General features: G+C 34.7%; 1 protein-coding gene across 8 annotated transcripts in view; it reads right to left on the bottom strand.

Annotated features, from left to right (window-relative positions):
• Nucleotides 1–21,817, bottom strand: part of LOC129464103 (UDP-glucose:glycoprotein glucosyltransferase 2) — a 264,841-nt gene that overhangs the window by 47,340 nt on the left and 195,684 nt on the right. For 5 of the 8 annotated variants that reach the window (XM_055245062.2, XM_055245064.2, XM_063618987.1 and 2 more), the window contains 6 exons: nucleotides 19,803–19,888; nucleotides 16,972–17,067; nucleotides 15,751–15,835; nucleotides 12,332–12,514; nucleotides 10,395–10,555; nucleotides 9,643–9,757 (listed from right to left, as the gene is read on the bottom strand). In XM_055245062.2, coding sequence (XP_055101037.1) covers nucleotides 9,643–9,757; nucleotides 10,395–10,555; nucleotides 12,332–12,514; nucleotides 15,751–15,835; nucleotides 16,972–17,067; nucleotides 19,803–19,888 — 726 coding nt within the window. Of the gene's footprint in view, nucleotides 1–9,642; nucleotides 9,758–10,394; nucleotides 10,556–12,331; nucleotides 12,515–15,750; nucleotides 15,836–16,971; nucleotides 17,068–19,802; nucleotides 19,889–21,817 lie in introns of those variants that run through there. The other 3 variants (XR_008651434.2, XM_055245066.2, XM_055245067.2) reach the window with 3 other exon arrangements.

Raw genomic sequence — 21,817 nt, 5'->3', positions numbered from 1 at the left:
TTCCTTCTGACACCCTTAGTTCCTTGGAATCCCTTCCTTAAATAACCTGGCCTATCATATTATCTAAGCTACTAACTCAAATGGTTATATACTAGACCAAGTCTTCTATACGTTCAATTTCATGGTGCCACTCTCTGACCACCTCTTGATTTTTGGCTCACTCCACTGAGTACTCTGATATCAATAACCTTTGACTCCTTGGAACCTCCAATCAACTGATTCTACCATGATTTCACTGTCCCTCATTCCTTGATTTATTCACCCCTATATAGTTATTCTTTTGAATATACTCTCAACTGTCTTATTCTTCTCCTAGTTGTACTTTCTTGACAAAGTCATAGTCCTGATTAAATCTCAATCTCTGTACCTGTTCTCATGGAACTCAACATGGCTGAGTTCCATGAGTACAGGACACACACACACACACACACACTAGCCCCCATGCTGACCGTTTTTTCATTTTAACCTCATGAATATAAATCCTAGGGGAACCTTAATTCTGTCAATTATATACATGGGTCTACTCTCTTGTCACTTAGCAGATCCTTAGCTGATTATTTCACACACTGTCCTCATATTCTCCCCTAACCTCCATGTACCTAATAATCTACTTTCTGTCTCTATGAGTTTGTTTAGTCCGGACATATCACATAAGTAAAATTATACATTATAAGGATTTTGTGTCTGGCTTCTGTCAGCACAATGTTGTCAAGGTCCATCCATGCTGTGACATATTTCAGTACTTCGATCCTTTTTACAGCCGAAAACATTCCATTTTATAAATTTACAACATTTGGCTTATTCATTTGTCAACCGATGGGTTGTTTCCATTTTCCAGCTGTTATAAACAATGCTTCTATAAACATTTGTATAAATTTTTGTTTTGACACGTTTTCAACTCTCTTGGGTATGTATCTAGGAGTGGAACTGCTGGGTCATATGTTAACTCTGTTTAACATTTTGATGACCTGTCAAACTGTTTTTGAACTTGGTACACTATTCTACATTCCAAATAGGAGCATATCATGGTTCCATTTTCTCCATATCCTTGTCCACTCTTGTTATTGTCGATCTTTTTTATTGTAGCTATCATAGCGAGTATGAAGTGGTATCTCATTGTGGTTTTGATTTGCTATTCCTAATGACAATGGCACTGAGCTCTTTTCATGTGTTTATTGGACATTTGTGTATCACAGAAGACGTATCAATGGCTAGTAAATACATATAATGTCTATTTACATAGACATATTTCATATTTAAATGTCTATTTAAATAGACACTTCCCATTTAAATGTCTATTTAAATAGACATATTAAAATCTCTAAACACATTTAAATCTCTATTTAAAGACTTAAATGTACAACCTAAAACCAATGTATTTATTTTTTTGAGACAGAGTTTTGTTCTTGTCGCCCAGGCTGGAGTGCAATGGCATGATCTCGGCTCACTGCAACCTCCACCTCCTGGGTTCAAGTGATTCTCCTGCCTCAGCCTCCCAAGTAGCTGGGATTACAGGTGCCCGCCACCATGCCCAGCTAATTTTCTATATTTTTAGTAGAGACAGAGTTTCACCATGTTGGCCAGGCTGGTCTTCAACTCCTGACCTCAAGTGCCTAGGCCTCCCAAAGTGCTGGGATTACAGGCGTGAGCCACCACGCCTGGCCTGTTTTGGCGATTTTAGGTCTACGGCATTCCATTTGAATTTTAGAATCAACTTCATTAATTTGTACAAGAAAGCCTAATAAATATAGGAAAAGAGAGAGTAATGTTTTTATTGGAATTGCATTAAATCTAGTGATTAATTTGGGGAGAAACCACATCTTAGCAATATCCAATCTTCCAACCATGAACAAGGTATATCTCTCTAAATATTCAGCTGATTTTTAATCTCTCTCAGCAGTTTTGTAGGTTTCAATCTGTAAGTCTTAAGTCTGACCACTAAGTTTTTCATTTTTAAAATGCCACAGAAATGGATATTTAATTTCAATTTTCAATTGTTATTGCTAGTATATAGAAATAGAATTGGGTTTTCATAGTGATTTTGTATTTTGCAACTTTGTGAAATGCAGTTATTAGTTCTAGCTTTTTGGTAGATTACATGAGGTTTTCTACCTAGATGATCACATTGATTGTCCCCCTTACCCGTCCAAGACAGCCAGTTTTACTTATTCCTTGCCTATCTGGATGCCTTTTATTTTTTTTCTTGCCTTGCTGTACTAGGTATCTGTCTAGTGCAATACTGAATAGGAAAGGTAAGAGTGGATATCCTTGCTGTGTTTCTGATCTTAGGGAGAAAGCATTCAGTCTTTGATTATTAAGTATGATGTTAGCTGTAGGTTTTTCACAGATGCCCTTTATCAGGATGAGGAAGTTCTCTTCCAGTTCTAGTGTGCTGAGAGTTTTAAATCAGGAATGGATAGTGGAATATATCAAATGCTCTTTTGCATATATTTAGCTGATCATGTATATATATGGATATGTATTTTAGTCTTTACTATAGTGAGTTACATTGATTTTCTAATACTGAATCAATCTTGCATTCCTGGGATAAAGTTCATGTGGTGATGATTCATGATATAAGATCCTTTTTATATATTACTAAATTTGATTACTTAAAACTTTGTTAACAATTTTTACAACTTTTCTTAAGAAATGCTTGTCTATAATTTTCCTTTCTTATAATATCTTTGGTCTTGATGTCAAGGGAATGCTGCCTCATAGAATGAGTTGAAAAATATTCCCTTCTCTTCAATTTTCTGGAAGAGTTTGTGTAAAACTGGTATTATTTCTTTCTTTGAAGTCTGATAGAATTCACTACTGAAGCTATCTGGGCCTGGGGATTTAAATTACAAATTACATTTCTTCAACTGATACAGGGTTATTCAGGTTACCTATTTCATGTTCTGACTTTTGGTGGTTTGTGTCTTTTAAATAATTTGGCCGTTTCATCAAAGTTGTTGAATGTATTACCAGGAAGTTGATTCTAATAGGCCCTTGATTATTCTTTCAGCATCTGTAGAATCTGTGTGCTGTCATGTCTCACATTTCTATATTGGTAATTTGTGTCTTTTACCTTTTTTTTTCTGATCAGTCTAGATAGAGGTTCATCGGTTTTGTTGATTTTCTCAAAGAACCAGCTTTGGTTTCATTTTTAAAAATCTACAAAAATGCATCTTTCTTTTCTTTTTTTCATTTTACTGATTTCCATTCTAACCTTAATTATTCCTTTTTTCTATTTAATTTTTTCTAAGTTAAAAATTTTATTTTTTTAGAGCAGTTATTAGGTTCACAGCCAAATTAAGAGGAAGGCACAGAGATTTCCCATATACTCACTGTTCCCACACATGCATTACCTACTCCCCTATTATCAACACCCCCCACCGAAGTGATATATTTGTTATAATACATGAACCTACATTCACGCATTATACTCATTCAAAGTCTACAGTTTACATTAGGCTTCTTTCTTGGTGTTGTACATTCTACGGGTTTGGACAACTGTATAATGACATGTATCTACCACTATATACTTTCCCTGCCTAAAAATTCTCTGTGCTCCACCATATTCATCACTTGCCCCCTCCCTGCCACCAAACTCTGACAACCACTTATCTTTATACTGTCTCCATAGTTTTGCTTTTTCCAGAATGTCATATAGTTAGAATAATACAGTATGTAATCTTTTCAGATTGGCTTCTTTCACTTAGTTATTATACATTTAAAGTTCTTCCTTGTCTTTTCATGGCTTAATAGCTCATTTCTTTTTAACTCTGAATAATATTCCATGGTCTTGGATGTATGCGTTTCTTTACCGATTCACCTACTAAAAGACATCTTGGTTGGCTGCATATTTTGGCAATTATAAATAAAGGTGTTATAAATATCTATGTGCAGGTCTTTATGTAGCCATAAGTTTTCACTTTGAGTAAATTCCAAAAATTACAATGGCTAAATCGTATGGTAAGAGTTTGTTTAGTTTTGTAAGAAACTGTCAAATTGTCTTCCAAAGTGACTATATCATTTTGTACTCTTCTCAGCAATGAACGCAAGTTCCTCTTGCTCCACATCTTCACTAGCCTTTGGTGGTGTCAGTATTCTGGATTTTTGCCTTCCTAATAGGTGTGTGGTGGTATCTTACTGTTGTTTAATTTGTGTATCCCTTATGATATATGATGTGGAGCATCCGCTCATATGCTTATATGTCATCTGTATGTTCTTTGGTGAGGTGTCTGTTAAGGTCTTTGGTCCATTTCTAAATTTGGTTTGTTTTCTGATTGTTGAGTCTTTAGAGTTCTTTGCATTTTTTTGGATAACACTCCTTTATCAGATGCATCTTTTAAAAATATATTTTTGCCAAAAAAACTTTTCTTTCTCGTGTTATTGTCTTTTGCAGAGCAGAAGTTTTTAATTTCAGTGAAGTCCAGCTTATCAATTATTACTTTCATGGATCATGACTTTGGTGTTATATCTAAAAAGTCATTGACATACCCAAGGCCATCTAGGTTTTCTCCTATATTATCTTCCAGGAGTTTTGCATTTTGTGTTTTACATTCAAGTCTATAAACCATTTTGAGTTAATTTTTCTGAAGGGTGTAAGATCTGTGTCTAGATTCATTTTTTTCTTATGAGATGTTCAGTTGTTCCAGTGGCATTTGTTGAAAATACTATCTTTGCTCTATTTTTGTTCCTCTGTCAAAGATTGGGTGACTATATTTATGTGGGTTTATTTCTGGGCTCTCTATTGTTCCATTGATCTATTTTTCTATTCTTTTGCCAACATACTTTCTTGATTACTATAGCTTTACAGTGAAATAAGTCTGGTATTGCTAGTCTTCTGACTTTCTTCTTTTTCAATATTGTGTTGGTTATTCCAGGTCTTTTCCTTTTCTATATAAACTTTAAAATCAGTAGGTTGACAATCATAAAACAACTTGTTAGAACTTTGATTGGAATTGTGTGGAATCTATAAATTGATCTGGGAAGAATTTATCAATTTAGTCTTGAGCAATTTAGTCCTCCTATCCATAAACAGGGAATACCTCTTCATGTATTTCAGTGTTCTTGAATTTCTTTCATTAGAATTTTACAGTTTTCCTCATGTAGAGAAACATTTATTAGATTTATACTTAAATATTATTTTGGTGCTAATTTAAATGATTCTGTGTTTTTAATTTTAAATTCCACTTGTTTATTGTTGGAATACAGAAAAATGACTTTTTCTTTGTCATATAGATTATATTCTTAAATCTGTATCAGGCAAAGATCCCTACACAAATGATATTATTAAAAACAAAATACAACCCTAAAAATGTATATTATAAACATAAGGGAATAATATTAATATACTTAAAAAAATTTATCTTAAGGCCAGGTGTGGTGGCTCATGCCTATAATCCCAGCACTTTGGGAGGCCAAGGCAGGCGGATCACGAATTCAGGAGATCGAGACCATCCTGGCTAACATGGTGAAACCCAGTCTCTGCTAAAAAATACAAAAAGTTAGCTGGGCGTGGTGGTGGGCGCCTGTAGTCCCAGCTACTCAGGAGGCTGAGACAGGAGAATGGCATGAACCCAGGAGGCAGAGCTTGCAGTGAGCCGAGATAGCACCACTGCACTCCAGCCTGGGTGACAGAGCGAGACTCTGTCTCAAAAAAAAAAAAAATTATCTTATGCAAAATAGCATTTAATTTTTTATAAATAACTTTCATTATACTTATTCTTTATTTCAGACACCTGATCTAAGCCCACAGACTTTGTAATCAGTCTTTTGCTCCAGGTTAATTAATTAAACTTTTATTTTTGGTTCAGGGGTACATGTGCAAGTTTGCTATATAGGTAAATTGAATGTCATGGAGGTTTAGTGTACAAATTATTTTGTCACCCAGGTAGTAAGCACAGTACCTGATACGTAGTAAAAATGACTAACTTTTATATATTAATCTTTTATATATTAATGTATACTTTTATATATTAATTATATATTAACCTTTGACCTTGCTATAATCCCTTATTGGTACACCGGTTTTTGGGTTTTTTTGGTCATTTTTTTGGATTGTCTAGGCATTTGCAAATAAAGGCAGTTTTATTTCTTCCTTCCAAATTTGTATACCTTTTATTTCCTTTTCTTGTCTTATTGCATTAGCCAAGACCTTACTTTGGTTTTAACTGTTCTTTTTTCCCTAGTTTCTAGGTAGAAGATGAGGTTGAGACCTTTTTTCTTTTCTAAAGGAAGTTCTTAGTGCTATAAATTTATTTCTAAGAACTATTTTAGCTGCTTATGAATATATTCTAACCATAGGCTACTTTTCTTTCTGTACAAACTGAATAATGAGGTACATGAATGTAGAAAGAAACGTAGTCTATACTTGGAGTATATTCATAAGAAGTGGTGAATGGCTTGACCAATTGGTCAGAGGCCAAGAAATAGAAAGATAGGAAGATTAAGGGCAAGAAATTCTGGGGTAGAGGCTTCTGGATGAGCCTATGGGAGTGGCATAAACTGTCAGGATCTTTGGATACTTCATGTTAAACAGCCACCAGAAAGCATTCAACACAGAATCAGCACTAAATAACTAGGCAGTCAAAATTATGTGGTTTGTGGAAGTCTGGTAGCCTTGATCATAGGCTACTCCAATGACACAATGGGCACATGAATGGAGTAGACATGCTGGCAGAGATGGAGACTATGTACAGGCCCAACCACATGAGCTCCTACTTACCCAGGCTCATCTAGCTCTTAGAGCTGCCAACAGCAGATGTAAACACTGAGCTTCTAATATAGCACTTATACTTTGCAAAGACCAATCAGCTGTTTGATGGTAATTTGGCTACACTAGATGTCCTTTATATAGATTCTTCTGGATTGACCTATACACATATTCTATGTATGGGTTTGCCTTTCTTGCTCACAGAAACTTAGCACCATTACCCAAGGATTTATAGTTATCGACTGACAAAGGATTCTATATAATATTGTATTAGACCAGGAAAAGAGTTGTCTCACCCAAGGTCACCCCCTTACCTGGGGCAGCCCATATCCAACGACTGGTTGCTATGAAGGAATAAAGACTTGCCCAAACCTGTGAAAACTATGAAGGACCATCTCAGCTTCAGAGCTCCCTGTGGGGTCAGTCAGCTGAGGTCTTAATTGAATTTGTAAAGTTTCCCCAATTCCATTTCCTTCGTTCCTCCACAGTTGTTGGTCCTGAGAGTACTTCCTAATAAACTTCCTAATTTCCATGTTAGAATTAGGTGGCTTCCTGAGTAATCCAACCTGTAACAGGCAGCTAAGTGGTATTTGCTGATGGAGGGAATGGTGGAAGAGGAACAGAACTTGAGTTCTTGACTTTTTAATTTGAGATAAGTTTTAGGCATTAATGTGGCAATGCCAGTGGAGTTAATATAGGAGTTGGGAATTCAAGGGAAAGCTAAGAGCCAGAGATAACATTTGGGAACTATTAACAGAAAGATATAAATTGAAACCATGATTGGCTGCAAGACTGCCACTAGAGATGGTATGGAGTGAGAAGTGGGTCAAGGCAGAGATGTAGAGAATAGCAACATTTAAAGGAAAAGTAGAGAAAAAGTAGTTCACCAATAAAATTGTGGTGGGAAAGCCAGGGATGTCAAAGAAGAACGAGCAAGGTATGACATGGAAGCCAATAGAGAGTAAAGAGAGTGTTAAGAAAGGAGAGGATGAAAACATCCATGCTGCAAAGAGGCACATAAAAACAAACAAGAAGTGCTCACTACACATTTTTAGCTAAGAAAAAAGATATTTTGATTTTACTGAGAAATGTTAAGTGGATTGGAGGGAGTGGGAGCCAAACTACATTTGAGTAAGGACAATCATCCCCAAAATGTGGTAATGTAGTACTGGGAGAACACCTTGGACAGTTCCTGAACTGCTTGAAAAATGAATCCTTTCTTCAGTTGTCCATAGGCAGATAACAGGCAACTTCATAGACTTTCATTCATATGTAAGACTAAGAATTCCTTATAAATACATTGGTAAAATTATTAAGAACTACCAAAAATATATTCATAATTGAAATCTGGCATGTTATTGAGGGTTATTGAGGACCCTAAGTCAGTTTTCTACTAACTGGCAATAGTGAAGAGACCCTATTTCATATGTAAACACATATATATTTGAAGATCTCCCAATTTTCAAGAATGATTAAAAAAATCAATTCCTTACCAGTGTGGTCTTGAATAACTCATTCATATTTTCACATATAATTCCCACTTACTAGATAAACAAAGGGACTAAGCTTTCTACATTATCTGGAGCCTCTGTTAACTCTTTTCCTTCATTTTTACTTTATTCCCCCCATCTTTATCCCAACTATACTGACTTTCTTGCTATTCCTCAAACATGGAAGGCCCACTCCTACCTTGGGACATTTGCATCAGATATTCTCTTTGGCCTGCATCTGTGTCAGCTTTTATGCCTCCATCTAAAATTCACTCAAAAGTCATCTTCATAAGGACATATGGCCACCCAATTTATACCTGGAAGCCCCAGCAGCCCCTATTCACTATTCTGAACTCTCTATCATGCTTTCATGTTTTTTTCTCCAAAACATTTATCTTTAAATATTATTTTTAAATTTTATTTTTCTACTAGAATGAAAATATGAGCTAAAGAAGTCTTGTTTTTGTTTTCTGGTGTCTGAAGTCTTAGGAGAATATCTGGCACACAGCAGGTATTCAACAGATGAATGAATGAATAAACATGCATGGTTGTGATAAAAATAAGAAAAAAGAGTCTTTCGCTTCTGCTAAAAGACTATAGAGTCTTGCTTCTGCTTAAATTATCTAAAATGTTTCAGATGCAATAATGAGGAAATTGATAGGATATTAGGAAAATAGTGCTTGTGAGGTGAAAGAAAATGTTAAGGCAATATCAGGGTGGGGGTGCACTGGATGAAGGGAGTTTGTCTTAAAGATCAGAGAGAGAGACTTGAGCATGTTTACACCATGACAGAAGAGAGTAAGAAAAAAGAGGGTGATATGGTTTGGCTGTGTCCCCACCTAAATCTCATCATAAATGGTAATTCCCATAATCCCCACCTGTTGTGGAAGGGACCAGGTAGAGATAATTGACTCATGGGGGTGGTTTCCCCCATCCTGTTCTCTTGACAGTGAGTGGGTTCTCATGAGATCTGATGGTTTCAAGAGGGGCTTCCCCCTTCACTGGGCACCCATTCTCTCTCCTGCCACCATGTGAAGAAGGACGTGTTTGCTTCCCCTTCTGCCATGATTGTAAGTTTTCTGAGGCCTCCCCAGCCATGCAGAACTGTGAGTCAATGAAACCTCTTTCCTTTATAAATTACTCAGTCTTGGGTATATCTTTATTAGCAGTGAGAATGGACTAATACAGAGGGTAACTAAAACAGGGCATAAAGTAGAAAGAAGAGGTTTGAGAATGGAAAAGTGAGGATAAAATACTATTAGTTTTGAAAATGTTGAGCTTGAGGTGAAAAAATTATGTATAAGTAGAGATATCCAATAGGTAATTACATAAACAGCAGTAAATTGAGAAAAAAGCTCAAAATATAAGACTTTAAAGTTTATGAGCACAGAGTTGGAACAGTCTATGTACACACACTCAAAATTATTCTGTTAACATTTTACTTACCTGATCTAGGTTTGAAAGACTGTTTGGATCTTGACTGAGAGCTTGGTACTGGCTCCTGAGCCTGTCACCTGCTCCAATTCTCCTGAACTTCTTGAGATCCACTACATATAAAGCACTGCAAAAATGAATTACTTCTTGATAGCCTATGTTGTTTATGTAGCTTTAGTTTTACTTTCCTCCAATGAATGTCTACAGTGATGGTATTAACTACAGATATCCTAGGATCTAATAACAATTAATCCTTTCATAAACTTGCTCCTAATATCTAATACTGTTTCCCAGGAGTTTTAAGTTTGTTTTAATTTTGGTAGAACCCATAATCTTTTAGGGTCACCCCAAGCTTTTCCAAGTTGTCATGAAACTCATGGCCTTACAAAAGGCCATGAAGCTTTGAAGATATAATCTTAATTTTATTTCACAAACCAAGTTTAAATCTTCTGGAGTAGTTAGGAGCCAAATTACTTGGGTTTAACTCCTAGCTCAGTTATACACTAGCAGAGTAAGCCTGGGCAAATTACATAAATGCTGTATGCCTCAGTTTCCACATCTACAAAATGGAGACAATAACAGTATCTCAAAAGAGTGTCATAAAGATTTTATGACTTAATATACGTAAAGGCTTACAAGAGTGACTGGCATGAAATGAACACTATGTAATTGGTTGCTTTTACTGTGTAATTTTTAAGAAAACTGAAACTTGTAATTGAATACATTATTTATTTACTAAATGGTAAGGGTCTGACTTTTCTTACCTGATATGGTATTTCCGTCTTAAAAGATGTGATGCCCAGTATCCTGTTTTCCAGAAACGATATCCATCCATTTCCCTGCGGCTATCACAAAATGGAGTATACCCATAAGGAGCTCCATCCAGATCGAAATCTCGAAGTTCTTTTAGATCATGTCTCACAATCTAAATAATTAAAATAGACTGTCTGATAATGACTATAAAATAACATAAGCCCTTTTTTATGGGAATCTCCAATCATTATTACTCTACTACAGAAATCCAAAGAGCTGTATTTTCCTCACAGTGCTTTCATGTAATATGAATTTACTGAATTTAACATTTATTCCTCTTGTCCTTACAGGTTAAAGGTAAACTAAAATTTATATTCCTAGTCTTTAAGACAGTGGTCTTACTCATCAACAAGAATATTTTGTTATGTCCTTTATAAACAAGTCATTTTACGAATCAGACATTTGGGGAAGGGGTTAAATATTATATAAGTGCGGAGCTCTTAGTTTCTCAATGTATAAATAACAAAATCATTCCATGCCAAATCTCCATTATTGTATATGGCCAAATGTTAAGTTTGAATCATAAAGAAAAACCTCCCAATTATTCTAAATAGCTTGAATAAAATAATATCAATGTTATTTTTTAATTCACTCAAGCCTTCTAGAACAATATTAGTGTACACATTGAAAGAAAGGTAGGAGAAAGAATCATATTAGATATTATGTGTGGGGCTCAGATGGGAGGACTACTTGAGGCCAGAAGTTTGAGACCAGCCTGGGCAACACAGTGAGACCCTGTCTGTACAAAAAAAAAAAAATTAGCCAGGTGTGGTGGTGTGCATCTGGAGTTCCAGCTCCTAGGATGCTGAGGTGGGAGGATGGCTCGAACGCAGGAGTCTCAGGCTACAGCAAGCTATGACTGTGCCACTGCACTCCAGCCTGGATGACAGAGTGAGACCCTGTCTCTTAAAAAAAAAAAAAAAAGTGTGTTTAGAAATGCTATTTTCTTAGTTTTCATTGTAATGTTTCATATTTATCAATTTGGAATAGAGTACAAAAATAATAATAGTTTAGAATATGAGTACATTCTAAAAAGGACTTGAAAATATACTTTTTGTTCCACATAAATTCTAACTTAACCATTTAATTTATATTTTCATTTACATATTACTTTTTTCTTAGAAATTCTGTGTATTTTCAATTTTTTTTTCCCATTAATGATTCAAAAGCAATGCAAGGAGGGAAAAAGGAAAAGTCACAATTTTTGGACATATAAATTTTGAAAGCAGAGGGCCTTGGGTTTTTTTGGCCAAATTTATTTGCTTTTATTTTTAGAGACAGGGTCTCACTCTGTCACGCAGGCTGGAGTGCAGTGGCATGATTATATCTCACTGTGACCTCTAATTCCTGGGCTCAAACTTTCCTCCCCACCTCAGCCTCCAAAAGTGCTGAGACTACAGGCATAAGTTGGCCAAATTTAAAATGCTCTTTCCTTAAGTGAAAGAGTGATGAGAATTTGGTTATTGGTTGAATGCGAAAGAATGCTGTTGAGGTGGAAGAATAAGAGTTGTATGTAACTGCTAGCTTTTCTACCAAGAAGAAATTCCTGATTTTAAACAAATATCAGCTCATAATTTACAGGAATTCATTTAACTACTCTTACTATGACTAATATAAGTATCTGTTTTAGTTCTCAAATGTAAAAAACTACTACTTAGGAGAGAAAACTTCCATGTCCTAAATAATAAATGGTACTTCTTACAATACCTTCAATTTTCCCCTGGAATTCTGACTTTTTGTTTTTAAAGATACTTTGCTTATATATCACAACCATATCTTAAGCACTGTAATGAAGATAATAAACATGAGCAACATGAATTAATTTCTATATTGACAGAAGTGTAAAAAATGTTTGTGTATTACTAAAAATAGTAGTTAATCTTATTACCTGGTCAGCATCAACAAAAATGATTTTGTCCACTGCTAGTGGGAAAAGAACATCAAGGAAAAGAATTTTGTAACCCCAAATAATCCTTTGTCTTTCACTCTGTTGACGAAGCCAACGGGGCCACCTATATTGAACTAGTTCATATCGGAATCCATACTCTTTAGCCATGTGAGGAATTACTTCCTAAAAACACACACACAAAATCAACCAATATGTTCAAGAGAAAGTAGTTTTGGTTTAGAGAAAAAAATAACATTAAAAAGGTAAAGTTTCCTATAAATTGTTATAAACGAATAGGCAAGATGTCTAAATACTACTTCTATAACATACTTATTAATGAGAGACATTAAAATGCTAACAAATATGAAAACACAAGTATAAATAAAACTATATAATTTAATGTCATTAAAAATAAGTGCACTATATTATTTAACAAACTTATTAATGGAAGATAAATGTTCCCATACTTTTATTGTTAACATCTGACTTGAGAAAACTGACTTAAAAAAAAGCCTCTGGATCTTGGAACACCTACATATCAAATAGTTCATGTATATGTCAACAGGTTGGTTGGTCAGAGATGTAAAGATGAAGAGAGGATACAAAAAACACAAAATAAGTTCTAAGCTGATAAATTAGATTCTATACAGGAGCTTCATGTTTGAGATATATCATTATTTAATTCAAGGATTAAAAATACAAAGTAGTGATTATGGTCTGAATATTTCATATCTGACTCAGTATCTTACAGGATTAGAAGTAGCTTATTCCCTTTTTAAAGCAGAAGCAGTTAATGAAATATACTGTGGGCTAAATTTAGTTCAAGAGCTCAAATATTGAGAGAAAGAATGAAAAAGGAATTGGAAAAGATGAATTAATAAATATAGAATTTGCGTTTTACCACTTGATTCTTACTTGAAAATAGTTTCTGGTTATATGTTTAATTTTTTTCTCTGACTTTGTAAGAACAATGTAGATTTAAAATACTTTTTTTTAAATGCAAGAAGCACCAATTTTATCTGTGAAATCTTGAAATTAGGGGTACAACAGCTGCCAGGAGTCATTGTTTTGGTTTCAAAAGAAAATAAAACATTCAGATAAAATAAAAAGAATATTTTTTCTTCATTAAATACGTGTTCAAATATTCACTGAAACAGGCACTGTTCTAGGATCTAAGGGTACATTAGTGAACAAAAGAAATACAAATCATGACCTTCATTAGGCTTATATTTTAGAGGAAGTAGGTAGAAATAAACTATTGTTATCTACGGAAAAACGTGCTATGAAGAAAAATTAAAAGGGAGAGAGAATTATAGTTGGCATAGTGCTGTCAGAAAAGAATTATGCCTAAGTTTAATGTATAATTTTAGCAAATATTTGAATGAAGAGAGGAGGTATGACTTTTCTAAACTGGTAGCTAGCGGCTTCTGTATCTGGCTGCTGGTTTACACAGATGTTTGAGTTTGTAAAAATCCAAAGCTAAATTTCATGATTTGTGCACTTTTCTGAGTGTATGTTATATTTCACTAAGAAGTTTTCAAAAGAAAAATTTTTTAAGAAAGAAACACATCACAAAAAGAAGGAAAATACTACTTCAGATACAGTATTTCTTTTGGCCATGCAGTGGAACAAGACTTTCTAATCCAGACATAGCACTGTTGTTCTGGTGAATAATATCTTTTCCTGCTAAGAGAATCTTTAGATTTTTCTATCTCAGTTTATTTGGGTTAAATACTCCCTTATTCAGTGTCTGACTACTAGGAAAACATGTTAAAAATTAGTAGAAAAATAGTATAACTTCTTATCTATATTTATGGGTTCTTTTTCTGTTTTTTTTTTTTTTTTTTTCTACTGTCAAATGAGCATAGGAGGAGACACTGTTGGTGGTGGAGGGCAAATGGGCTGTTACATAAGGTTAAGCACCTGAGGTCTGAATGCCTGGGTTCAAATCTCAGCTGTGTTTCTAATTAGCTGTTTCATCTCAGGCCTATGCTATAAAGGATGATTCTTGCTCAAAGAAAGGTATGGCCCTTCACCCTATCTCCCAGGAAATATCCTCTACCCTGGCCCTTCACCCTATCTCCCAGGAAATATTCTCTACCCTTGGAATTTCCTGACTAGTAAGAATGTCTACGTTTACCTGCAGATCTTGGACCACACTAGATATTGTATGCTAATGATGTTATTTGTAGTGAGGACCTTGGGCCACAAAGCATCAGTTCAACATCTGAAGGGCTTAGAGGCTAAGCTTAGCCATGCAGGCTGTTAGCCAAGTCCACACAGCTGACCCTCAATAAAAACTCTGCACCCCAAAGTTTGAATGAGCTTCCCTGGTTGGCAGTACTCCATGAGTACCCTCACACACTGTTGCTGGAAGAAATAAGTGCTATCCACTGCGAGGGGATTCTACTGGGAGAGGACAATTGTTAACTTTGTGTCTGGTCTCCCTAGACCCTACCCTAAGCATCTCCTCCTTTTGCTGATTTTATTTGTGTCCTTTTGCTATAAAAACTGTAACTGTGAGCACAGCTGTTTTTTGGAGTTATATAAATCCTTATAGTAAGTTACTGAATCTAAAAGTGGTCTCAGGTATCTCTCAACTGTGCAAGTTGGTTATGTAACTTTTGAATCTTGGTTTTCTTATCACGTGGGATTGTTATGAAAAACAATTGAGTAACGTCAGTTAAACACTTGGCATCATGCCTAGAAATATTAAGGAATAAAAGCATGCTTGGCTAGTTTTACTTCTGTCCCACTGCTTTTGGTCTAGAAAAAAAAACTCATTTGAAATGCTGTTGAATGAGACACCAAATTGCTGTGGAGACACTAAAGTTCATGGAATTTGATTATGCTGTAGGGAGAATAGGAAGAAATACAGTATACTTTGTAGCAGGAGTATAGGGCTGAGTAAAGGGTAATAGCTGTTGATCACCTGAAATCTTCTAAATATAAAATGCCTCAGATCATGGTGCCCAGCAAACAATGCACTACACAGACGAAAGAGCTTTTTCGTTTCAGTACTGTAAAACTATTTTCCATGGTATAGGTATAGTCTTTGTATTTTCTTGATACTACTACTGTTTCTGCCTATCTTTGCAAAAATGACAGAAGCCATTTCTTTTAATTGAAAATCTGTATATATTTTCCATTGCCAAATTGTATTTAATTACTCATTATCATGAAAAACTACTAGTCATTCTGATTTTGATTTTACTTAAAAATATAGTCTTCTACTGTCCTCTCTTTGAACATCTCTGAATAAAAATTGCACAGAATTTTTCTTAAGCTACATAAAAATACTAAATACCATTTTTTCAAAAAGCTCATTCTGAAAAGAGAAATGTCACATAAACTTACAATGATACAAATAATTTACTATTCAAACATTAACCATTCTACAATAAAAGCTATGTACTTACTTTAAATTTCGGTGAGAGATAATGTTTTAGCAACCAGAATTTCACTGGTGTTTTGGTGTTACGCAAAACAGAAAGCATCATAATTCTGTATAAAAGAATATTAAACCCAATATACATTAACAGTAACAGGAGTTCATATGTATTTTTTAACCTTGAAGTGTTTTTTAAAATTTAATTTTAATTTTTTAAATTTTACTTTAAGTTCTGGGATACATGTGCAGAACATACAGGTTTGTTACATAGGTATTTTAAAGGCTTTTAAATAATTGAAGCTATGAATTAGAAGGTTTTCACAATGAAATGTGAAGAAATAAACTAAAATATGGTATATCAAGTATGTAATGTGTAAGGATGAATACATATACATCATGGTAGCTTCATCTGGGTGCAGCTGTCTATGACTGTGTGATTAAGTCTACAAACCCTGAAGAGCTGAATGATCTATCTATATTGACAAATTCACTGGATGGGTCATTTCTTTTGCTAACCTAAACCTCCAAATGGAAAGGATACAAATGAATCTGAAGTTCCATTTTAATGTATCAGTGCTATAATTCAAATATTTTTGAGTTATTCTCTGTGACCTTTCTATATAAACTGTTTAAAAATAGCCTTTTGTACTTTGCAATATGCATTTCTCCCCTCATTCCCTTCCTTTTTATAAAACAAGGTTTTCTTCACTGGAAAAGGATAATTTACTATAGTAAATTATATATATATATATATATAGTAAATATTGTATATATAAAGTACTGTAAATATATATATATATATCGTGTGTGTGTGTGTGTGTACATATATATACTTACCTATCCAAAATGTCTATTTGCTAGCCTTGAAGAAAACCAATATTCCAAATCAAGCCAAACTCATGAAATTTCATATTTATATATACTTACCTCATAATTTTAAGTAAAAAAAAAAGCAAGGTGTAAAGTAGTATATTCTTTACTATTTGGGTAAAAGGACTTAAAAAACTGAAATAAATAAATAAATATACACACATATATATTTACGTGTGTGTGTGTGTGTGTGTGTGTGTGTGTATCTCCTTAGCAGGGTATAAAAATAATACTATGGGTTTCCTGTGAGAAAAGGAACTGAGTATCAGGGAAACAGAGGTAGAGTTTTTTTTCCCAGTGTATATTCCTTTATTTTTTTTGAAATTTGAACCATGTAAGTATTTCTTTTTCAAAATATAAGGTTAAAAAATATACATACCTTAAAAAACGTTCATATAAATAACCAGAAGCAACTGAAAAAATGTTTAGGACATCTTTTTCCTTTTTGTCTTCTTTATGCAAGCTTACTGCGAAACTTTGAATAAAAAAGTAATTGACATTTCTTATACATATGGAAACATTGTATGCCTAAATACTAAATATAAGCAATAAATATAGAACTGTATTTCAAAATAGTTAAGCTATAAACACACTATAATATTTACAAACTAATATTAAAATATTTGACAATGTCATTTGAAGCTTTATGGGTTTTTAAAATTTGTAATGTGGAATATAATTATATTGTCTCTAGGTGAATGGGCTGGTATTTTTGAATTTTTGTGAGTTGCCAAGGTTGTTTTCAGAACAAAGAATGAATTACAGCTTGACATGGCCATATCTAGTGTACTGAAACTTTAAACAGGCCAATGAGGGAAGGAACAGAATGCGTAAGTGTGGAACTACGGCACAGCAAGAATTTATGTGGTAACAGGGTAGGTGTGTGAGTGCTGCTGATGGGGCTCACCCAGGCTAAAATATTTTTAAACCATCTACAATTTGGAGCTCCTCTGACCAAGCAGACTTTCTCCTCCAGGCAGGGTGTGGAGTACCCTCTTGGTACTCTGGATGACTCCCATGACAAAGAAAGCATTAGGGAGCCATGTCTACTCACTGGTTTACATCATGGTAGCATCATCTGGGCCCAGCTGTCATTTTCATTACATTTTTGGAGCTAGACCAGCTCCATTTCATTTTTGTATAGACCCATTTCATATATAAAAATGACTGAATCTTTTATTTACAGTATTCATAATGTATAAATTCATCTTTTTCTTCCTAAACATTTATTTTAAAATACTTTTATATAAACAGATATTTAGAATGAATCAAATTTGGTAAACAACTTAAAATCACCATCAAAGGTATTTTGCAAAATATAAATTGTTATAACAGAAGTATTTTTCAAATCTTGTAATCTCCCAAATAAGTAAAGAAGTTGATTCAGTGGCAAGAAAAAATAATCATTCTAAGTTAGGACTAAAACTAAAATGAAAAAACCCAAAGCATCATAAGACACACAATACTATGTATCTGGAGCAGTTAACGTCCCAAAAACTTACCATCTCTGTTTCTAACAAAGCATTTTGTTTTTGGTATCCTTTTTATATAGCAAGTGGCTATACCATAACTGAACAGTTATCCTTAATCATTCTTATCTATATCTTCTAATTTTAATGGAAGCTGTTAGACAGATACTCTTAAAATTGCTCAGATTCTATTCCATTATCCCCTGTCAAACATACCTACCCTCCAAATCATCTCAATGAGTAGACTTGATCCTTTCTCTATCAGTAACTTGTTCAAAGCACACACTGTACAGTAACATGATTTTTCTTACCAAACAAGGAGTCAACTATAGAAAAAGAGGCTTAAACTGGGCAAAATCCAAAATGATGGAAGTGCTTTTGACTAGTATAACCAAATATATTTAAGTTGTTGAATCTATTTTGGCTAACATTTCTATTTCTTATCTTTGATCAAAATGATTAATGGTTTGCCATCATAGCTCATATTGGGTTCCAGTCTCTAAAATGGACATTCAAAGTTCTTTACAATATGCACCTACAGGAGACAGCTTTTGTTTTTGCTCACCTAACATCTGTTCCCCTTCTAGTAACAACCTGGCATTTTGGGGAGAATCATTCCTCCTCCCATCTCATTCTATGAGGTTTAGGTGGGACAGGGCTTCCCACCAGTTCTAGAAGTAGGCATATGACTCACGCTTGGTTATCAGAGTCACAAAAATCAGTTCAGTTTGGGACACACAGCTATAGTTGGACCCATGAGTCAGCCTTGGAACTTTTATTGGTACTGTTTGGAAAGAGGCAACTTCCTTCCACTGGCAACAGTGAACTTTTACTTTTAAAAGTCTATCTTAAAATGGAGGAGACACAGAAACAGTAGACCTAAGAGATGGAGAAAGACTGTTTCCACACCACATCACCCAGTGGCCAACACCAGGTGTACTCCTGGATTCTTTAGATATCTGAGCCAATATATTCCTTAGGTATGTTTCTTTTTCGAGACAGGGTCTCACTCTGTCACCCAGGCTGGAGTGCAGTGTTGCAGTCTTGACTTACTGCAGCTTTGACCTCCCAGACTCAAGCAATCCTCCCACCTGTCTTCTGAGTCACTGGAACTACAGATATATGCCACCATGACTGGCTAATTTTAAAATTTTTTGTAGATACAGGGTCTCGCTATGTTGCCCAGGCTAGTCTTGAACTCCTGGGCTCAAGCAATCCTCCTGCCATCACCTCTCAAAGTGCTAGGATTACAGGTGTGAGCCACCACGCCTGGCCTGTGTTCCTTTTTAAACTAACAATAAAACAGTATAGGTATCAATCTAACATAAACAGTCCCTATTATTTTCAAGTTGCAGCTAGCTAGGCTACTTTCTTTTCTTTGAGGAACATACTCAATCATTTTGTCTTCATGTAACTGCCTTCACTCAATCTTTAACTTTTGAAATCCTGTCTGTCCTTTAAAACAGATCTTTGCCACACACTTCTTCAAGGAGTATTTCCCGAGGTTCCTTGTAAGTGGATATATAATTTTTCTCCATTGGTTTGTATAGTATTTTATTTTCATCTGTCTTATAGCTCTAGTTTCCTATCTTGTACCCAGTAGTAACATTTATGTATTTATCTTATCCCTCCTAGATTAGAGGACCTTTGCCTTACTTAAATTTTCACTACCTGTGGAACTTCCACATACTAGACTTCTGGATCAATCTAGTGATGTATTAAAATATTCATTAGTAATTACCTTTTAATGGAATCCCACAGCCCTTTTGTTTTTTCATCTTCGTCGGTAAGGATATCTTCCTTAATTTTGTCTGTTTCTTTTTTCACCTAGATAGCATGGCAAAAAAGATTAGAATTTGGCTGCTTTAAATATTATGCTGTATGGTTAGAAAGTGAAACATATTGGGCAAGATTACCCATAGAAATCTGAGACTGACAGTTGCAGTAACCAAAGACAGGCAATATCTTAGCACAATGTTGTAAACAATCTGATCTTCAACTCTCAATTCAACCTCTTTGTTCAGTTTCTTCAGTGGTTACCTCCATACTGCTAAATAATGTGCTTACACTTGTGTTTATTATCAGCTTCAGGCATTATCTACTAGTATTTCTGAATTCAGAGTTTAGACATTATTCGCTCTTTGTGATGACAGATGAATAGCTCACTAATCATCATGCTTCCCTTTCCCTATTTGTCTGGAAATTTTGGTAGTAATATGTTTATCTTCAGTTCTTCTATTGAGTATTTTTTGTCACTTTAAATAATATTTAAATCTCTTATTTTTTTATTCCCACAATCCCAACAGTTTCTCTTGTATAATCTGTTTATAAGGACACTACTATTTCTACAATTTCCTTCTACCTCCCAACTTATATTAAACCTTGATTTCGCATTTGTAAATATTGATAACATTTACGTTTAGTTCAGTAAACATAATTGTATCTGTTGCATTTTGCTACGGTGATTCTAAAACTTGAAAATCAGTAAGAAGTTTTCATTATGACAATGTAAAGATTAACCACTGAAGAGTTGGAAAAGCTACTAAAACTCTATTTCCTCTGCACAGTTACAGTTTTAGTATAGTAGAGCACAGTTATAGTTTCCTCCTATGGCCACTGTGCCACTCATAGGAGACTCTTGCTGGTTCAGATGAATTCTCCTTTCTTACATTCCACCAGCAGAGAACTATTTTTTCCTGGAATTTCATTGTCCTTATTTTTTCTTGTAGGGAGACATACAAATGTGTCTTCTTTATCACAGACATAATCTTTTCCAGTCTATTACTCATGTTATCTAATTGTCTGGAATTCTTGTCTACCTAAGACATTTTTCTTAAAGTTCAACAATTAACTGTTTCTTTCTAGATTTTCTTTACATTGGATTACAGATTAGTTTCACCATTTCTTGAACTACCTATCTTCTTTCTTGATCTTGATCTTCATTGTACTGGCAAATGTCTCCAAGAAAGGGTATGAAAAATAATTTTTCTAAATCTTCACACTTCAGAAACTAACATTTTACCTTCACGTTTGATTAAGAATTTGGCTAGACACAGAATCTTGGGTTCAAAATAATTTTCCTCAAAATACTGAAAGCTTTGTTTTGCTGTCTTTTAACATCTAAGTATTTTGAAAATGAAATTCTGATGTTAGTGTTGTCATTCTATTGCAGTGACCCACTTCTTCTTAGTAGCTATTATAATCTTATATGGGCCATTTTCATTCATCCTACTTCGTAATTTGTGGACTCTTTTGACATGAACATTTTTCTCTCTCAACTTTACGACACTTTCCCTCCTCCATGTTCTCTGTTGTTTCTGGAATTCCTCTTCGTAGGCTACTGGATTTCATGGGCTGATCCTCTATGTTGCTTATCGTTTCTCCTCCCTGTTTTTCTGTATTTTTAGTGTAATTCTGAGAAAGAGGTGGTTAGGAGATAAAACTGTGTTATTAGAAAACAAACTAAAGACGGCCAGGCATGGTGGCTCATGCCTGTAATCCCAGCACTCTGGGAGGCCAAGGCGGGTGGATCACTTGAGGTCAAGAGTTTAAGACCAGCCTGACCAACATAGTGAAACCCCACCTCTACTAAAAATACAAAAAATACACACAAACATAAAAATTAGCCAGGCATGGTACCACATGCCTGTGGTCCCAGTTACTCAGGGGACTGAGGCAGAAAGATCACTTGACCTTGGGAGACGGAGGCTGCAGTGAGCCAAGATTGGGCCACTGCACTCCAGAGTGAGCAACAGA

This window comes from Symphalangus syndactylus, chromosome 15 (assembly GCF_028878055.3).
Source record: "Symphalangus syndactylus isolate Jambi chromosome 15, NHGRI_mSymSyn1-v2.1_pri, whole genome shotgun sequence".
Classification (NCBI taxonomy): domain Eukaryota; kingdom Metazoa; phylum Chordata; class Mammalia; order Primates; family Hylobatidae; genus Symphalangus; species Symphalangus syndactylus.
The sequence above is the reverse complement of the archived record's forward strand: the minus strand, read 5'-3'. Positions and strand labels throughout refer to the sequence as shown.